The following is a 16826-nucleotide window of genomic DNA, read 5'->3' on the forward strand; positions in this document are numbered from 1 at the left end:
TAAAATAATTCAAAGACAACTTCTTTATGATAGTTTTTCTGAAGCCCCCGATTGCTCACCATTGCAAGAGGGACGATGCCCACAAAGCTTGTCTGGCTGACGAAGATCTCGGAGACGACCAGCTCGCTCATGGAGTCCTCGATGGGGTACTCAACCTGCCAGGTAATCTGCTGGGCCCCAGCCAGGCCACTGCTGTTATCAATGCCAAAGTCCACTTGCAAGATCTCATAGAAGGAGCCATTTGCTCTGGAAAATAAACATATGTTAAAGTTCAATTTAAAATCCAGAACTCAGCAGAAAGGCAAGAATGCAATAAATTGTCACATTCCTCCTTGTCACCCAGGGGAATTGTTACTAACTTCAACAAAGCATGTGGCAGTTTCGGTGCAGCACAGTTATAAGGCTGCCCATGAATAGCCCAGACCTCAGAATGGCTGGGGATCCCTCTCTAGCCTTCTGTGCTATGGGGAGCAGATTCTTCATCAAATGAGTCACTCGGACAGCCTTTCATCCCCAGCACGTGGTACACAGCTCTCTCCCCTCCCTGACCCAGGCATGCACGTGCCCCATCTGAGCTCTACACACGGGAAATGCCCCCAAACCTTCACCATTAATTAGATGGTGCACAAACTGGATTCTGGCTATTTCTACTTCTGCTTTGCTGTGTATCCATAGGTGAGTGATTCAAACCGTGACGTTTACAATGTGGGGAGAACAGTGAGGACCTCAGAAGCATGTGGAAGAACCAGGAGACCAAGAGTGAGAAAGGATTTGAACACTGCATGGTTTATTATCTAATCTATGGGCTACATAAGAAGATATTACACCTGATCCTTCATCAGCCTGAAATGGGATTGGATGTGATGTAAGAAAATCCCACCTGCCTTAATCCATGAAGTGACAACCTACATGTGGGTCTTGGGGAGGGGGAAGTTTGGTGGGTTCTGTGAAAGTGAAAAAAAAAGAGGGCGGAGAAAGGATGGCTGACTGAAGCCAGCTTTCCACAGAGGCTCCCGTCCAGAAGGAGAGTTAAAGGACAGAAATTTAGCAAGTAACCTGGTACATTAGAGCTGCACCAAGAGAGAAGGTTAAAGAATGCACATCAACCCCGCTGAGGTGGGCTGTGACCCCAAGGTTACAAATAAAAGGTACAAAATCCATCACCAAGCAGACAGGAGTTCCCTCCCCCATGAGAATGGCTCAGACTGCCCCACAAACAATCGGGCAGAGTTCAAAGGTCCTCCCACTACACTCCACGGGAGAGACCCTCTAGAAACTGGACCTACATCCCCTACTAGGGTACCATGGCGTTCTCCTGCCAGGCATAAAACTATGTAGAACTGTGTATGTTCTCTGCCTGAAACTCTGAGCTCCCAGCACTGTACGGGTCCTCAACAAAGCTCCAGGGGAAAAATCAAATGGTGTAAAATAATCATGGGGTGGAATCAGCAGAAAAACTCTGGTAACATAAATAATCAGGATAGCTCAAACCCCCCAACCCAAGGAAAGATATGGCAGATGTAACTGAAGATCCCATTCATAAACAGCTGGCTGAGATGTCAGAAATCGAATTCTGAATTTGGATTGCAAACTAGATTAATAGAATGGAGGAACATTTGGAATTAGAAATTCGAGGAGCAATTCAAAAGTCAGAATTAGAAATTCAAAAGTTGTCTCAAGAATTTCACAAATTTAAAGACAAAACAACAAAAGATTTTGACACACTGAAGCAAGAATTTGCAGCCCTCAAAGATATGAAAAATACAGTAGAATCCCTAAGTAACAGAGTGGACCAAGCAGAAGAAAGGATTTTTGACATTGAAGACAAAGCCTTTGAACGCTCCCAAACTCTCAGAGGAAGAGACATGCAGAGCAAAAACAGATCATTCTCTCAGAGAGGTCTAGAATAATTCAAAGAAGGCTAATATCCGCCTCATTGGAATCCCTGAAAGCGATGAAGTGCCCTCGCAAGGCACAGAGGCCCTTCTCCATGAAATGATGAAAGAGAATTTTCCAGACATGCCAAGAGATTCTGAAATTCAGATAGCAGACAGTTTCAGAGCCCCAGCACGACTCAATCTGAATAAGATATCCTCCAGGCATACCATAATTAACTTCACTAAAGTTAATATGAAGGAGAAATTTCTGAAAGCAGCCAGACATAAGAAATCCATTACCTACAAGGGGAAGAATATTAGAATGACTGCAGATCTCTCTGCTGAAACTTTTCTAAGCCAGAAGAGGGTGGTCATCGACTTTTCATCTCCTAAAGCAAAATAACTTTCAACCCCAGATCCCGCATCCAGCTAACCTAAGTTTCATTTATGATGAAGAAATTAAATACTTTAATGACATTCACATGTTGAAGAAATTTGCCATAACCAAACTAGCTCTTCAGGATATTCTCAGACCTATCCTCCATAATGACCAACCCAATCCTCTACCACAAAAGTAAACTCACTCAGAAACTTTTGATCAAACTCCAACTTCCACAGTGGCAAAAGGATTTAAAATGTCCACTGGAATTTCAAAAAACTCAATACCCAAAATTTCACCAGATTGATCAATATTCTCCATTAAAGTGAACAGCTTAAACTGTGCTCTAAAGAGGCACAGGTTAGCTGACTGGATACAAAAACTCAGGCCAGGTATTTGCTGCATACAAGAGTCACATCTTACCTTAAAAGATAAATATAGACTCAGGGTGAAAGGATGGTCGTCCATATTTCAGGCAAATGGTAATCAGAAAAAAGCAGGTGTTGCAATTCTATTTGCAGACACAATAGGCTTTAAACCAACAAAAGTAAGGAAGGATGAGAATGGTCACTTCATATTTGTTAAGGGTAATGCTCAATATGGTGAGATTTCAATTATTAACACCTATGCATCCGACCAGAATGCACCTCAATTTATAAGAGAAACTCTAACAGACATGAGCAACTTGATTTCCTCCAGCTCCATAATAGTTGGAGATTTCAACACTCCTTCGGCAGTGTTGGATAGATCCTCCAATAAGAAGCTCAACAGGGGGAGGAGACAAGATGGCTGACTGAAGCCAGCTTTCCACAGAGGCTCCCATCCAGAAGGAGAGTTAAAGGACAAAAATTCAGCAAGTAACCTGGTGGATTTGAGCTGCACTAAGAGAGAAGGTTGAAGAAGGCACGTCAACCCCACTGAGGTGAGCTGCGACCACGAGGATACAAACAAAAGGTACAAAATCCATCACCAAGCAGACAGGAGTCCCCTCCCCCATGAGAACGGCTCAGAGTACCCCACAAACAATCGGGCAGAGTTCAAAGGTCCTCCCACTACACTCCACGGGAGAGACCCTCTAAAAACTGGACCTACCTCCCCTACTAGGGTGCCACCGCGTCCTCCTGCCAGGCATAAAACTGTATAAACCGTATATAGTCTCTACCTGCAATTCTGAACTCCCAGCGCTCCCCTTTACACACACTGATGTCTGGAGGCCAGTCCCGGTCGGCGGAGAGGGTACGGCACCGGAGTGGCAGTTCCCTGAGGCACAGTGCGACAGCCATCTTTTGGTGACAATATAGCCAGGCACAAAACTGTGTAAAGCTGTGTGTGTTCTCTGCCCGCAAACCCAGGCTCCCAGTGCTGCCCACACTCCCCTCTGCTTTTGCTCCAAGGTATGACTGGATACAAAAACTCAGGCCAGATATCTGTTGCATACAAGAGTCACATCTTAACCTAAAAGACAAATACAGACTCAGGGTGAAAGGATGGTCGTCCATATTTCAGGCAAATGGTAATCAGAAAAAAGCAGGTGTTGCAATTTTATTTGCAGATACAATAGGCTTTAAACCAACAAAAGTAAGGAAGGACAAGAATGGTCACTTCATATTTGTTAAGGGTAATACTCAATATGATGAGATCTCAATTATTAATATCTATGCAGATATTAATGCACCTCAATTTATAAGAGAAACTCTAACAGACATGAGCAACTTGATTTCCTCCAGCTCCATAATAGTCGGACATTTCAACACTCCTTTGGCAGTGTTGGATCGATCCTCCAACAAGAAGCTAGCAAAGAAATCTTCGATTTAAACCTAACCATCCAACATTTGTATTTAGCAGACATCTACAGAACATTTCATCCCAACAAAACTGAAGACACATACTTCTCATCAGTCCATGGAACTTACTCCAAAATCGATCACATCTTACGTCACAAGTCTAACCTCAGTAAATTTAAAGGAATAGAAATTATTCCATGCAAATTCTCGGACCACCATGGAATAAAACTTGGGCTGAGTAACAACAGGAATCTGCATACTCATACCAAAATATGGAAGTTAAATAACTTTATGCTGAATGATAGCTGGGTCAGAGATGAGATTAAGAAAGAAATCGCCAACTTTTTGGAACAAAACAACAATGAAGACACGAACTATCATAACCTCTGGGACACCGCAAAGGCAGTTCTAAGAGGGAAATTTATAGCACTGCAAGCCTTCCTCAAGAGAACGGAAAGAGGGGAAGTTAACAACTTAATGGGACATCTCAAGCAACTGGAAAAGGAAGAACATTCCAACCCCATTCTACCCCAGTAGAAGAAAAGAAATAACCAAAATTAGAGCAGAATTAAATGAAATTGAAAACAAAAGAATAATACAACAGATCAATAAATCAAAAAGCTGGTTTTTTGAAAAGGTCAATAAAATAGATAAACCTCTGGCCAACCTAATCAGGAAAAAAAGAGTAAAATCTCTAATATCATCAATCAGAAACAACAAAGACGAAATAACCACAGACTCCTCAGAAATCCAAAAAATCCTTAATGAATATTACAAGAAACTTTATTCTCAGAAATATGAAAATCTGAAGGAAATAGACCGATACTTGGAAGCACGTCACCTTCCAAGACTTAACCAGAATCAAGTGGAAATGTTGAACAGACCCATATCAAGTTCAGAAATAGCATCAACTATACAAAACCTCCCTAAAAAGAAAAGCCCGGGACCAGATGGTTTCACGTCAGAATTCTACCAAACCTTTAAAGAGGAATTAGTACCTATATTACTCAACCTGTTCCAAAATGTAGAAAAAGAAGGAAGACTACCCAACACGTTCTATGAAGCAAATATCACCCTGATCCCCAAACCAGGAAAAGACCCAACAAGAAAAGAAAATTATAGACCAATATCACTAATGAATATAGATGCAAAAATATTCAACAAGATCCTAACAAACAGAATCCAGCAACACATCAAACAAATTATACATCATGACCAAGTTGGTTTTATCCCAGGGTCTCAAGGCTGGTCCAATATACGTAAATCTATAAATGTAATTCAGCACATAAACAAATTAAAAAACAAAGACCATATGATTCTCTCAATTGATGCAGAAAAAGCTTTTGATAATATCCAGCATCCCTTCATGATCAGAACACTCAAGAAAATTGGTCTAGAAGGGACTTTTCTTAAACTGATAGAGGCTATCTACAGCAAACCCACAGCCAATATCATATTGAATGGAGTTAAATTGGAATCATTTCCACTCAGATCAGGAACCAGACAAGGCTGCCCATTGTCTCCATTGCTTTTCAACATTGTAATGGAAGTTTTAGCCACCGCAATTAGGGAAGAAAAGGCGATCAAGGGTATCCATATAGGGTCAGAAGAGATCAAACTCTCGCTCTTCGCAGATGATATGATTGTGTATCTGGAAAACACTAGGGACTCTACTACAAAACTCCTAGAAGTGATCAAGGAATACAGCAGCGTCTGAGGTTACAAAATCAACATTCATAAATCGGTAGCCTTTATATACACCAACAACAGTCAAATTGAAAAAACAGTTAAGGACTCTATCCCATTCACAGTAGTGCCAAAGAAGATGAAATATTTGGGAATTTACCTAACAAAAGACGTGAAAGATCTCTATAAAGAGAACTATGAAACTCCAAGAAAAGAAATAGCTGAAAATGTTAACAAATGGAAAAACATACCATGCTCATGGCTAGGAAGAATCAACATTATCAAAATGTCCATACTACCCAAAGCAATATATAATTTCAACGCACTCCCTATTAAAGCTCCACTGTCATATTTTAGAGATCTTGAAAAAACATTACTTCGTTTTATATGGAATCAGAAAAAACCTCGAATAGCCAAGACATTACTCAGAAATAAAAACAAAACAGGAGGAATCACACTACCAGACCTCAGACTTTACTACAAATCGATAGTGATCAAAACAGCATGGTATTGGCACAAAAACAGAGAAGTAGATATCTGGAATAGAATAGAGAACCAAGAGATGAATCCAGCTACTTACCGCTATTTGATTTTTGACAAGCCAATTAAAAACATTCAGTGGGGAAAAGATTCCCTATTTAACAAATGGTGCTGGGTGAACTGGCTGGCAACCTGCAGAAGACTGAAATTGGACCCACACCTTTCACCATTAACTAAGATAGACTCTCATTGGATTAAAGATTTAAACTTAAGACATGAAACTATAAAAATACTAGAGGAGAATGCAGGGGAAACCCTTGAAGAAATTGGTCTGGGTGAGCATTTCATGAGGAGAACCCCCCGGGCAATTGAAGCAGCTTCAAAAATACACTACTGGGACTTGATCAAACTAAAAAGCTTCTGCACAGCTAAGAACACAGTAAGCAGAGCAAGCAGACAGCCCTCAGGATGGGAGAAGATATTTGCAGAGTATAACTCTGACAAAGGTTTAATAACCAGAATCCACAGAGAACTCAAACGCATCAGCAAGAAAAAAACAAGGGATCCCATCGCAGGCTGGGCAAGGGATTTGAAGAGAAACTTCTCTGAAGAAGACAGGCGCACGGCCTTCAGACATATGAAAAAATGCTCATCATCTTTAATCATCAGAGAAATGCAAATCAAAACTACTTTGAGATATCATCTAACTCCAATGAGACTAGCCTATATCACAAAATCTCAAGACCAGAGATGTTGGCGTGGATGCGGAGAAAAGGGAACACTTCTGCACTGCTGGTGGGAATGCAAATTAATACATTCCTTTTGGAAAGATATATGGAGAACACTCAGAGATCTAAAAATAGATCTGCCATTCAATCCTGTAATTCCTCTGCTGGGCATATACCCAGAAGACCAAAAATCACAACATAACAAAGATATTTGTACCAGAACGTTTATTGCAGCCCAATTCATAATAGCTAAGTCATGGAAAAAGCCCAAGTGCCCATCGATCCACGAATGGATTAATAAATTGTGGTATATGTATACCATGGAATACTATGCAGCCTTAAAGAAAGATGGAGACTTTACCTCTTTCATGTTTACATGGATGGAGCTGGAACATATTCTTCTTAGTAAAGTATCCCAAGAATGAAAGAAAAAATACCCAATGTACACAGCCCTACTATGAAACTAATTTGGGACTCTCACATGAAAGCTATAACCCAGCTACAACTTAACAATAGGGGGAAGTGGGAAAGGGGGGGTGGGTAGAGGGAGGGGAATCGGTGGGATCACACCTGTGGTGCATATTACAGGGGTATTTGCGAAACTTGGTAAATGTAGAATGTAAATGTTTTGGCACAGTAACTGAGATAACGCCAGAAAGGCTATGTTAACCACTGTGATAAAAATGTGTCAAATGGTTTATGTAGTGAGTGTATGATGCCCCATAATCATATCATTATATACAGTTATGATTTAATAAAAAAATTAAAAAAAAAAAGAATAATACAACAGATCAATAAATCAAAAAGCCGGTTTTTTGAAAAAGTCAATAAAATAGATAAACCTCTGGCCAACCTAATCAGAAAACAAAAGAGTAAAATCTCTAATCTCATCAATCAGAAATGACAAAGACGAAATAACAACAGACTCCTCAGAAATCAAAAAAATCCTTAATGAATATTACAAGAAAATATATTCTCAGAAATATGAAAATCTGAAGGAAATTGACCAATACTTGGAAGCACGTCACCTTCCAAGACTTAGCCAGAATCAATTGGAAATGTTGAACAGGCCCATATCAAGTTCGGAAATAGCATCAACCATACAAAACCTCCCTAAAAAGAAAAGCCCGGGACAAGATGGTTTCACGTCAGAATTCTACCAAACTTTTAAAGAGGAATTAGTACCTATATTACTCAACCTGTTCCAAAAGGTAGAAAAAGAAGGAAGGCTACCTAACACGTTCTAAGAAGCAAACATCACCCTGATCCCCAAACCAGGAAAAGACCCAGCAAGAAAAGAAAATTATAGACCAATATCACTAATGAATATAGATGCAAAAATATTCAACAAGATCCTAACAAACAGAATCCAGCAACACATCAAACAAATCATACATCATGACCAAGTCGGTTTTATCCCAGGGTCTCAAGGCTGGTTCAATATACGTAAATATATAAGTATAATTTGGCACATAAACAAATTAAAAAACAAAAACCATATGATTCTCTCAATCGATGCAGAAAAAGCTTTTGATAATATCCAGCATCCCTTCATGATCAGAACATTTAAGAAAATCGGTATAGAAGGGACATTTCTTAAACTGATAGAGACCGTCTACAGCAAACCCACAGCCAATATCATACTGAATGGAGTTAAATTGGAATCATTTCCACTCAGATCAGGAACCAGACAAGGCTGCCCATTGTCTCCACTGCTTTTTAACATTGTCATGGAAGTTTTAGCCACCACAATTAGGGAAGAAAAGGCAATCAAGGGTATCCATATAGGGTCAGAAGAGATCAGACTTTAGTTCTTCACAGATGATATGATTGTGTATCTGGAAAACACTAGGTACTCTACTACAAAAGTCTTAGAAGTGATCAAGGAATACAGCAGCGTCTCAGGTTACAAAATTAACATTCATAAATCGGTAGCCTTTATATATACCAACAATAGTCACGTTAAAAAAACAGTTAAGGACTCTATCCCATTCACAGTAGTGCCAAAGAAGATGAAATATTTGGGAATTTATCTGACAAAGGACGTGAAAGATCTCTATAAAGAGAACTATGAAACTCTAAGAAAAGAAATAGCTGAAAATATTAACAAATGGAAAAACATACCATGCTCATGGCTGGGAAGAATCAACATTGTTAAAATGTCCATACTACCCAAAGCAATATATAATTTCAATGCAATCCCTATTAAAGCTCCACTGTTATACTTTAAAGATCTTGAAAAAACAATACTTCATTTCATATGGAATCAGAAAAAACCTCAAATAGCCAAGACATTACTCAGACATAAAAACAAGGCAGGAGGAATTACGCTACCAGACCTCAGACTATACTACAAATCAATAGTGATCAAAACAGCATGGTACCGGCACAAAAACAGAGAAGTAGATGTCTGGAACAGAATAGAGAACCAAGAGATGAATCCAGCTACTTACCGTTATTTAATCTTTGACAAGCCAATTAAAAACATTCAGTAGGGAAAAGATTCCCTAGTCAACAAATGGTGCTGGGGAACTGGCTGGCAACCTGTACAAGACTGAAACTGGACCCACACCTTTCACCATTAACTAAGATAGACTCTCACTGGATCAAAGATTTAAACTTAAGAGAAGAAACTATAAAGATACTAGAGGAGAGTGCAGGGAAAACCCTTGAAGAAATCGGTCTGGGCGAGTATTTTATGAGGAGGACCCCCCCGGGCAATTGAAGCAGCTTCAAAAATACACTACTGGGACTTGATCAAACTAAAAAGCTTCTGCACAGCCAAGAACACAGTAAGCAAAGCAAGCAAACAGCCCTCAGGATGGGAGAAGATATTTGGAGGTTATGTCTCCAACAAAGGTTTAATAACCAGAATCCACAGAGAATTCAAACGCATTAGCAAGAATAGAACGAGGGATCCCATCGCAGGCTGGGCAAGGGATTTGAAGAGAAACTTCTCTGAAGAAGACAGGCGCACGGCCTTCAGACATATGAAAAAAGGCTCATCATCTTTAATCATCAGAGAAATGCCAATCAAAACTACTTTGAGATACCATCTAACTCCAGTGAGACTAGCCTATATCACAAAATCCCAAGACCAGACATGTTGGCGCGGATGTGGAGAAAAGGGAACACTTTTGCACTGCTGGTGGGAATGCAAATTAATACATTCCTTTTCGAAAGAGATATGGAGAACACTTAGAGATCTAAAAATAGATCTGCCATTCAATCCTGTAATTCCTCTACTGGGCATATACCCAGAAGACCAAAAATCACATCATAACAAAGATATTTGTACCAGAATGTTTATTGCAGCCCAATTCATAATTGCTAAGTCATGGAAGAAGCCCAAGTGCCCATGGATCCACGAATGGATTAATAAATTGTGGTATATGTACACCATGGAATATTATGCCTTCAAGAAAGATAGAGACTTTACCTCTTTAATGTTTACATGGATGGAGCTGGAACATATTCTTAGTAAAGTATCTCAAGAATGGAAGAAAAAGTACCCAATGTACTCAGCCCTACTATGAAACTAATTTAGGGTTTTCACATGAAAGCTATAACCCAGTTACAACCTAAGAATAGGGGGAAGGGGAAAAGGGAGGGGAGGGAGAGAGGAGGTGGGTAGAGGGAAGGGGATTGGTGGGATTACACCAGTGGTGCATCTTACAAGGGTATATGTGAAACTTGGTAAACGGTCTATGAAGCTAGTGTGTGATGCCCCATGAATATATCAATGTACACAGCTATGTTTTAATAAAAAAAAAAGAAGGTGAACAAAGAGATTTTAGATTTAAACCTAACCATCCAAATTACGATTTACCAGACATCTACAGAACATTTCATCTCAACAAAACTGAATACACATACTTCTCATCAGCCCACAGAACATACTCCAAAATCAATCACATCTTAGGTTACAAGTCTAACCTCAGTATATTTAAAGGAATAGAAATTATTCCTTGCATCTTCTCGGACCACCATGGAATAAAAGTTGACCTCAGTAACAACAGGAATCTGCATACTCATACAAAAACATGGAACTTAAATAACCTTATGCTGAAGGATAGCTGGGTCAGAGATGAGATTAAGAAGGAAACTGGCAAATTTTCGGAACAAAACGATAATGAAGACATGAATTATCAGAACCTCTGGGACACTGCAAAGGCAGTTCTAAGAGGGAAATTTATAGCACTGCAAGCCTTCCGCAAGAGAACGGAAAGAGAGGAAGTTAACAACTTAATGGGACATCTCACGCAACTGCAAAAGGAAGAACATTCCAACCCCAAGCCCAGTAGAAGAAAAGAAATAACCAAAATTAGAGCAGAATTAAATAAAATTGAAAACAAAAGGATTATACAACAGATCAATAAATCAAAAAGTTGGTTTTTTGATAAGGTCAATAAAATAGATAAACCTTTGGCTAACCTAACCAAGAAAAAAAAGAGTAAAATCTCTAATCTCATCAATCAGAAATGACAAAGATGAAATAACAACAGACTCCTCAGAAATCAAAAAAATCCTTAATGAATATTACAAGAAACTTTACTCTCAGAAATATGAAAATCTGAAGGAAAGTGACCAATACTTGGAAGCACGTCACCTTCCAAGACTTAGCCAGAATCAAGCGGAAATATTGAACAGGCCTATATCAAGTTCTGAAATAGCATCAACCATACAAAATCTCCATGAAAAGAAAAGCCCAGGACCAGATGGCTTCATGTCAGAATTCCACCAAACCTTTAAAGAGGAACTAGTACCTATATTACTCAACCTGTTCCAAAGTATAGAAAAAGAAGGAATACTGCCCAACACATTCTATGAAGCAAACGTCACCCTGATGCCCAAACCAGGAAAAGACCCAACAAGAAAAGAAAATTATAGACCAATATCACTAAATGAATATAGATGCAAAAATATTCAACAAGATCCTAACAAACAGAATCCACCAACACATCAAACAAATTATACATCATGACCAAGTCGGTTTTATCCCAGGGTCTCAAGGCTGGTTCAGTATACGTAAATCTATAAGTATAATTCAGCATATAAACAAATTAAGAAACAAAGACCATATGATTCTCTCAATCGATGCAGAAAAAGCTTTTGACAACATCCAGCATCCCTTCATGATCAGAACACTTAAGAAAATTGGTATAGAAGGGATATTTCTTTTTTTTTTCTTTTTTTTTGTAGAGACAGAGTCTCACTTTATGGCCCTCGGTAGAGTGCCATGGCATCACACAGCTCACAGCAACCTCCAACTCCTGGGCTTAAGCGATTCTCTTGCCTCAGCCTCCCGAGTAGCTGGGACTACAGGCACCCACCACAACGCCCAGCTATTTTTTGGTTGCAGTTCAGCCAGGGCTGGGTTTAAACCCACCACCCTCAGTATATGGGGCCGGCGCCTTACCAACTGAGCCACAGGCACCGCCCAGAAGGGATATTTCTTAAACTGATAGAGGCCATCTACAGCAAACACACAACCAATATCGTATTGAATGGAGATAAATTGAAATCATTTCCACACAGATCAGGAACCAGACAAGGCTGCCCATTGTCTCTACTGCTCTTTAACATTCTAATGGAAGTTTTAGCCATCGCAATTAGGGAAGAAAAGGCGATCAAGGGTATCCATATAGGGTGAGAAGAGATCAAACTTTCACTCTTCACAGATGATATGATTGTATATCTGGAAAATACCAGGGATTCTACTACAAAACTCTTAGAAGTGATCAAGGAATACAGCAGCGTCTCAGGTTACAAAATTAACATTCATAAATCGGTAGCCTTTATATATACCAACAATAGTCAAGCTGAAAAAACAGTTAAGGACCCTATTCCATTCACAGTAGTGCCAAAGAAGATGAAATATTTGAGAGTTTATCTAACAAAGGACGTGAAATATTGCTATAAAGAGAACTATGAAACTCAAAGAAAAGAAACAGCTGAAAATGTTAACAAATGGAAAAACATACCATGCTCATGGCTGGGAAGAATCAACATCGTTAAAATGTCCATACTACACAAAGCAATATACAATTTTAACGCAATCTCTATTAAAGCTCCATTGTCATACTTTAAAGATCTTGAAAAAATAATACTTTGTTTTATATGGAATCAGAAAAAACCTCGAATAGCCAAGACATTACTCAGAGAAAAAAACAAAGCAGGAGGAATCACGCTACCAGACCTCAGACTATACTACAAATTGACAGTGATCAAATCAGCATGCTACTGGCACAAAAACAGAGAAGTAGATGTCTGGAACAGAATACAGAACCAAGAGATGAAGCCAGCTACTTACCGTTATTTAATCTTTGACAAGCCAATTAAAAACATTCAGTGGGGAAAAGATTCCCTATTTAACAATTGGTGCTGGGTGAACTGGCTGGCAACCTGTACAAGACTGAAACTGGACCCATACCTTTCACCTTAACTAAGATAGACTCTCACTGGATTAAAGATTTAAACTTAAGACATGAAACTATAAAAATACTAGAAGATAGTGCAGGGAAAACCCTTGAAGTAATAGGTCTGGGTGAATATTTTATGAGGAGGACACCCCGGGCAATTGAAGCAGCTTCAAAAATACACTACTGGGACCTGATCAAACTAAAAAACTTCTGCACCGTAAGAACACAGTAAGTAAAGCAAGCAAACAGCCCTCAGAATGGGAGAAGATATTTGCAGGTTATGTCTCCAACAAAGGTTTAATAACCAGAATCCATAGAGAACTCAAACATATAAGCAAGATAAGAACAAGTGATCCTATCGCAGGCTGGGCAAGGGACTTGAAGAGAAATTTCTCTGAAGAAGACAGGCACACGGCCTACAGACATATGAAAAAATGCTCATCACCTTTAATTATCAGAGAAATGCAAATCAAAACTACTTTGAGATATCATCTAACTCCAGTAAGATTAGCCCATATCACAAAATCCGAAGACCACAGATGTTGGCGTGGATGTGAAGAAAAGGGAACAATTCTACACTGCTGGTGGGAATGCAAATTAATACATTTCTTTTGGAAAGATGTTTGGAGAACACTTAGAGATCTAAAAATATATCTGCCCTTCAATTCTATAATTCCTCTACTAGGTATATACCCAGAAGACCAAAAATCACATCATAACAAAGATATTTGCAACAGAATGTTTATTGCAGCCCAATTCATAATTGCTTAGTCATGGAAAAAGCCCAAGTGCCCATCAATCCACGAATGGATTAATAAATTGTGGTATATGTACACCATGGAATATTATGCAGCCTTAAAGAAAGATGGGAGACTTTACCTCTTTCATGTTTACATGGATGGAGCTGGAACATATTCTTCTTAGTAAAGTATCTCAAGAATGGAAGAAAAAGTATCCAATGTACTCAGCCCTACTATGAAACTAATTTATGGCTTTCACCTGAAAGCTATAACCAGTTATAACCTAAGAATAGGGGGAAGGGGGCGAGGGAGGGGAGGGAGGGGGGAGGATGGGTGTAGGGAGGGTGATTGGTGGGATTACACCTGCAGTGCATCTTACAAGGGTACATGTGAAACTTAGTAAATGTAGAATATAAATGTCTTAACACAATAAGACATTAGAAAATGCCAGGAAGGCTATGTCAGCCAGTGTGATGAAAATATGTCAAATGGTCTATAAAACCAGTGTATGGTGCCCCATGATCGCATTAATGTACACAGCTATGATTTAATAATAAAAAAAGAAAGAAAAAAGAAATTTAAAAAATTAAAAAAAGAAAGTCAAAATAAAAAGTGTTATTCTTAATATTTTCATACACGGGGGCTTGTCATCATTGACAAGGACTTGTAAATTTCAGGCTATCGCATTGACAGGAAAGTTAGTGAACAGAGTTTAAACAGAAAGCTTCAGCACAGGACGTAACTGTTCCGTGAGCCTCTTTCCATCATGTGAATCCGGCTCTACTCAGGTCCAAGGAAGGTGACAGCACAGCAACTGATTTGCAGGCGCCCGAAGGCCAGAGTCACACACACCAGCTTGTTCCTTCTCTGCTGACAGGCCTGCCTGGACCAAAATAGGCTGAAAAGTCTCCTGCCTGACTCTATGGGCCTGAGCATGGTCTGCATATGGACCCTCAACTTGCAACCTGTGAGGATTTTGGGGAAGAAAACAAGAGAAGGCAAAACCGCCCGCTGCCTGCTGTCTGGCCAGCAGAATTCTCTTACCATGGACAGCTCCCAGGACACAGCGCGGTAAGAACCAGGTCAGGAGGTACCAGAGGCACATTCACATACAGCAATGGCATGGACAGAACTAAATTGCACTGACTTGCCTGATAAATTCTATCCCAAATCAAACCACATTAAACTCCACAGAGAATCAGTCACGCCTAGCTTTTTCCCCACTTAGCTGAAGTTTTAAGAAATTTCTGAATACTATACTGTCCAGTGCAGGGGCCACCAGCCACAAATGGCTATTTACATCAAAATAACTTAATTTTAAAATAAATCAAATTAAAGATTCATTTCCTCAATCACACCAGCCTCATTTCAAGTGCTCGGCAGCCAAACGTGGTTCATGGCTTCCATGTTGGACGGGCACACAGAGACCACTGACCTGCTCTAGTGCCCCGGGCAGGTCACTCGTACCCCTCCAGCCTTCAGCTTCCTCACCTACAAAGTGGGTGAATGACAGAAATACCTGTCTGCCCACTTTCTGTAGAATTATGAGGATGGATGAGGGAATGGGTGGGAACTCACTTCATGCACTATCCAGGGTTATAAACTCATACTGTGATGATATCAAAATCATTAGAGACACAGCTTTGGAATAGTTCAGGGACTCCATGGCAGATGTGGCCAGGTGGTCCCAGATAAGCCTAAGCTGGATCTGGGTATGAGGGAGCTATGGACCCTCAGATGTCTATTGGTACAATTTGTTTTGCACAGGGGAAGAAATGTGTGTTAAGTAAGGGTTCCTGGACTCATGAGAGGACTGAGAGTGGGCACACTGGGACCCTGCCCACCAGGACATCTTTTGTGAAAAAGGGAAGAAAGGAGAGATTAAGGGCTAAATTTTGAGTTGCCCAAGGGATTTGGGGAAGCCAGGAACTCAGGTGCTCAGTTCTTGGCTACAGCCAGTCCCTCCCCCCCATTTCCCATCCTCCACATTTCCCATCCTCCATATCCAGCCTCACATCTCTTCCCTGGTCATGGGAATTCCCTGCACATCCATCTAGCAGGTCTCCTCCCACAAGAGACATTCAGTCCTATCAGTTCAATTTTCAATTTCTCTTTGGGCTGCGCCAAACTTTGTGACCAAAACTAAGGAGCTGCTCCTCAGACCTCCTGGTTCTCAGTGTTTGGTAGATCTCAGAAAATCCAGTGAGAGGACAAGTGAGCATAGCTCCCTCTGTTCCCAGCCATGCCATCCCACCCAACACGAACTCTGGTCCTAGGACGAGCAAGAGAAACAGCCGGCCTGTGGGCAAATGGGGCAGAGCCTGTAGGAGGGGTCGCCCCTCTCAGCTGTGGGCACATCCTCCTGAGTCCCAGCCTGGGGGCTGGACCAGCTACGGGAACTCTGCCCAAGTCCAGTGATGAATGGAATAACAATTAAGTCATAGTCACTTTTACATAAAGGTTTTTTTAAAGGTAATTTCCCTTGAATCCGAGGAAGAAGGTTTTGTACTTTAGGAAGCGAGCATGCTTACTACTAAGTCCATTTCTACAGAAATGAGCACATAGCTATTCATTTTGCCTGATCCTGATCTTTTCTTGATTAAGCCTATCAAATTTAGAAAGGTGCTTCATGACTCTCTCAATTTAACAATTACAACTACCTTTGAGGGATCAGGACTAGTGTGAGATGTCCATTAACCATTTATTCCTGGGTGGAGGAGTGCAGGTGTG

The 16826-nt window shown here is 40.2% G+C and overlaps 1 protein-coding gene across 1 annotated transcript in view; it reads right to left on the reverse strand.

Annotated features, from left to right (window-relative positions):
* The window catches only part of LOC128584555 (transmembrane protein 132B), a 432556-nt gene that overhangs the window by 104077 nt on the left and 311653 nt on the right, over positions 1–16826 (reverse strand). Inside the window, exon 4 of the mRNA XM_053589531.1 lies at positions 60–246. Coding sequence (XP_053445506.1) covers positions 60–246 — 187 coding nt within the window. The remainder of the gene's footprint in view (positions 1–59; positions 247–16826) is intronic.

This window comes from Nycticebus coucang, chromosome 4 (assembly GCF_027406575.1).
Source record: "Nycticebus coucang isolate mNycCou1 chromosome 4, mNycCou1.pri, whole genome shotgun sequence".
In the NCBI taxonomy this organism is placed as follows: domain Eukaryota; kingdom Metazoa; phylum Chordata; class Mammalia; order Primates; family Lorisidae; genus Nycticebus; species Nycticebus coucang.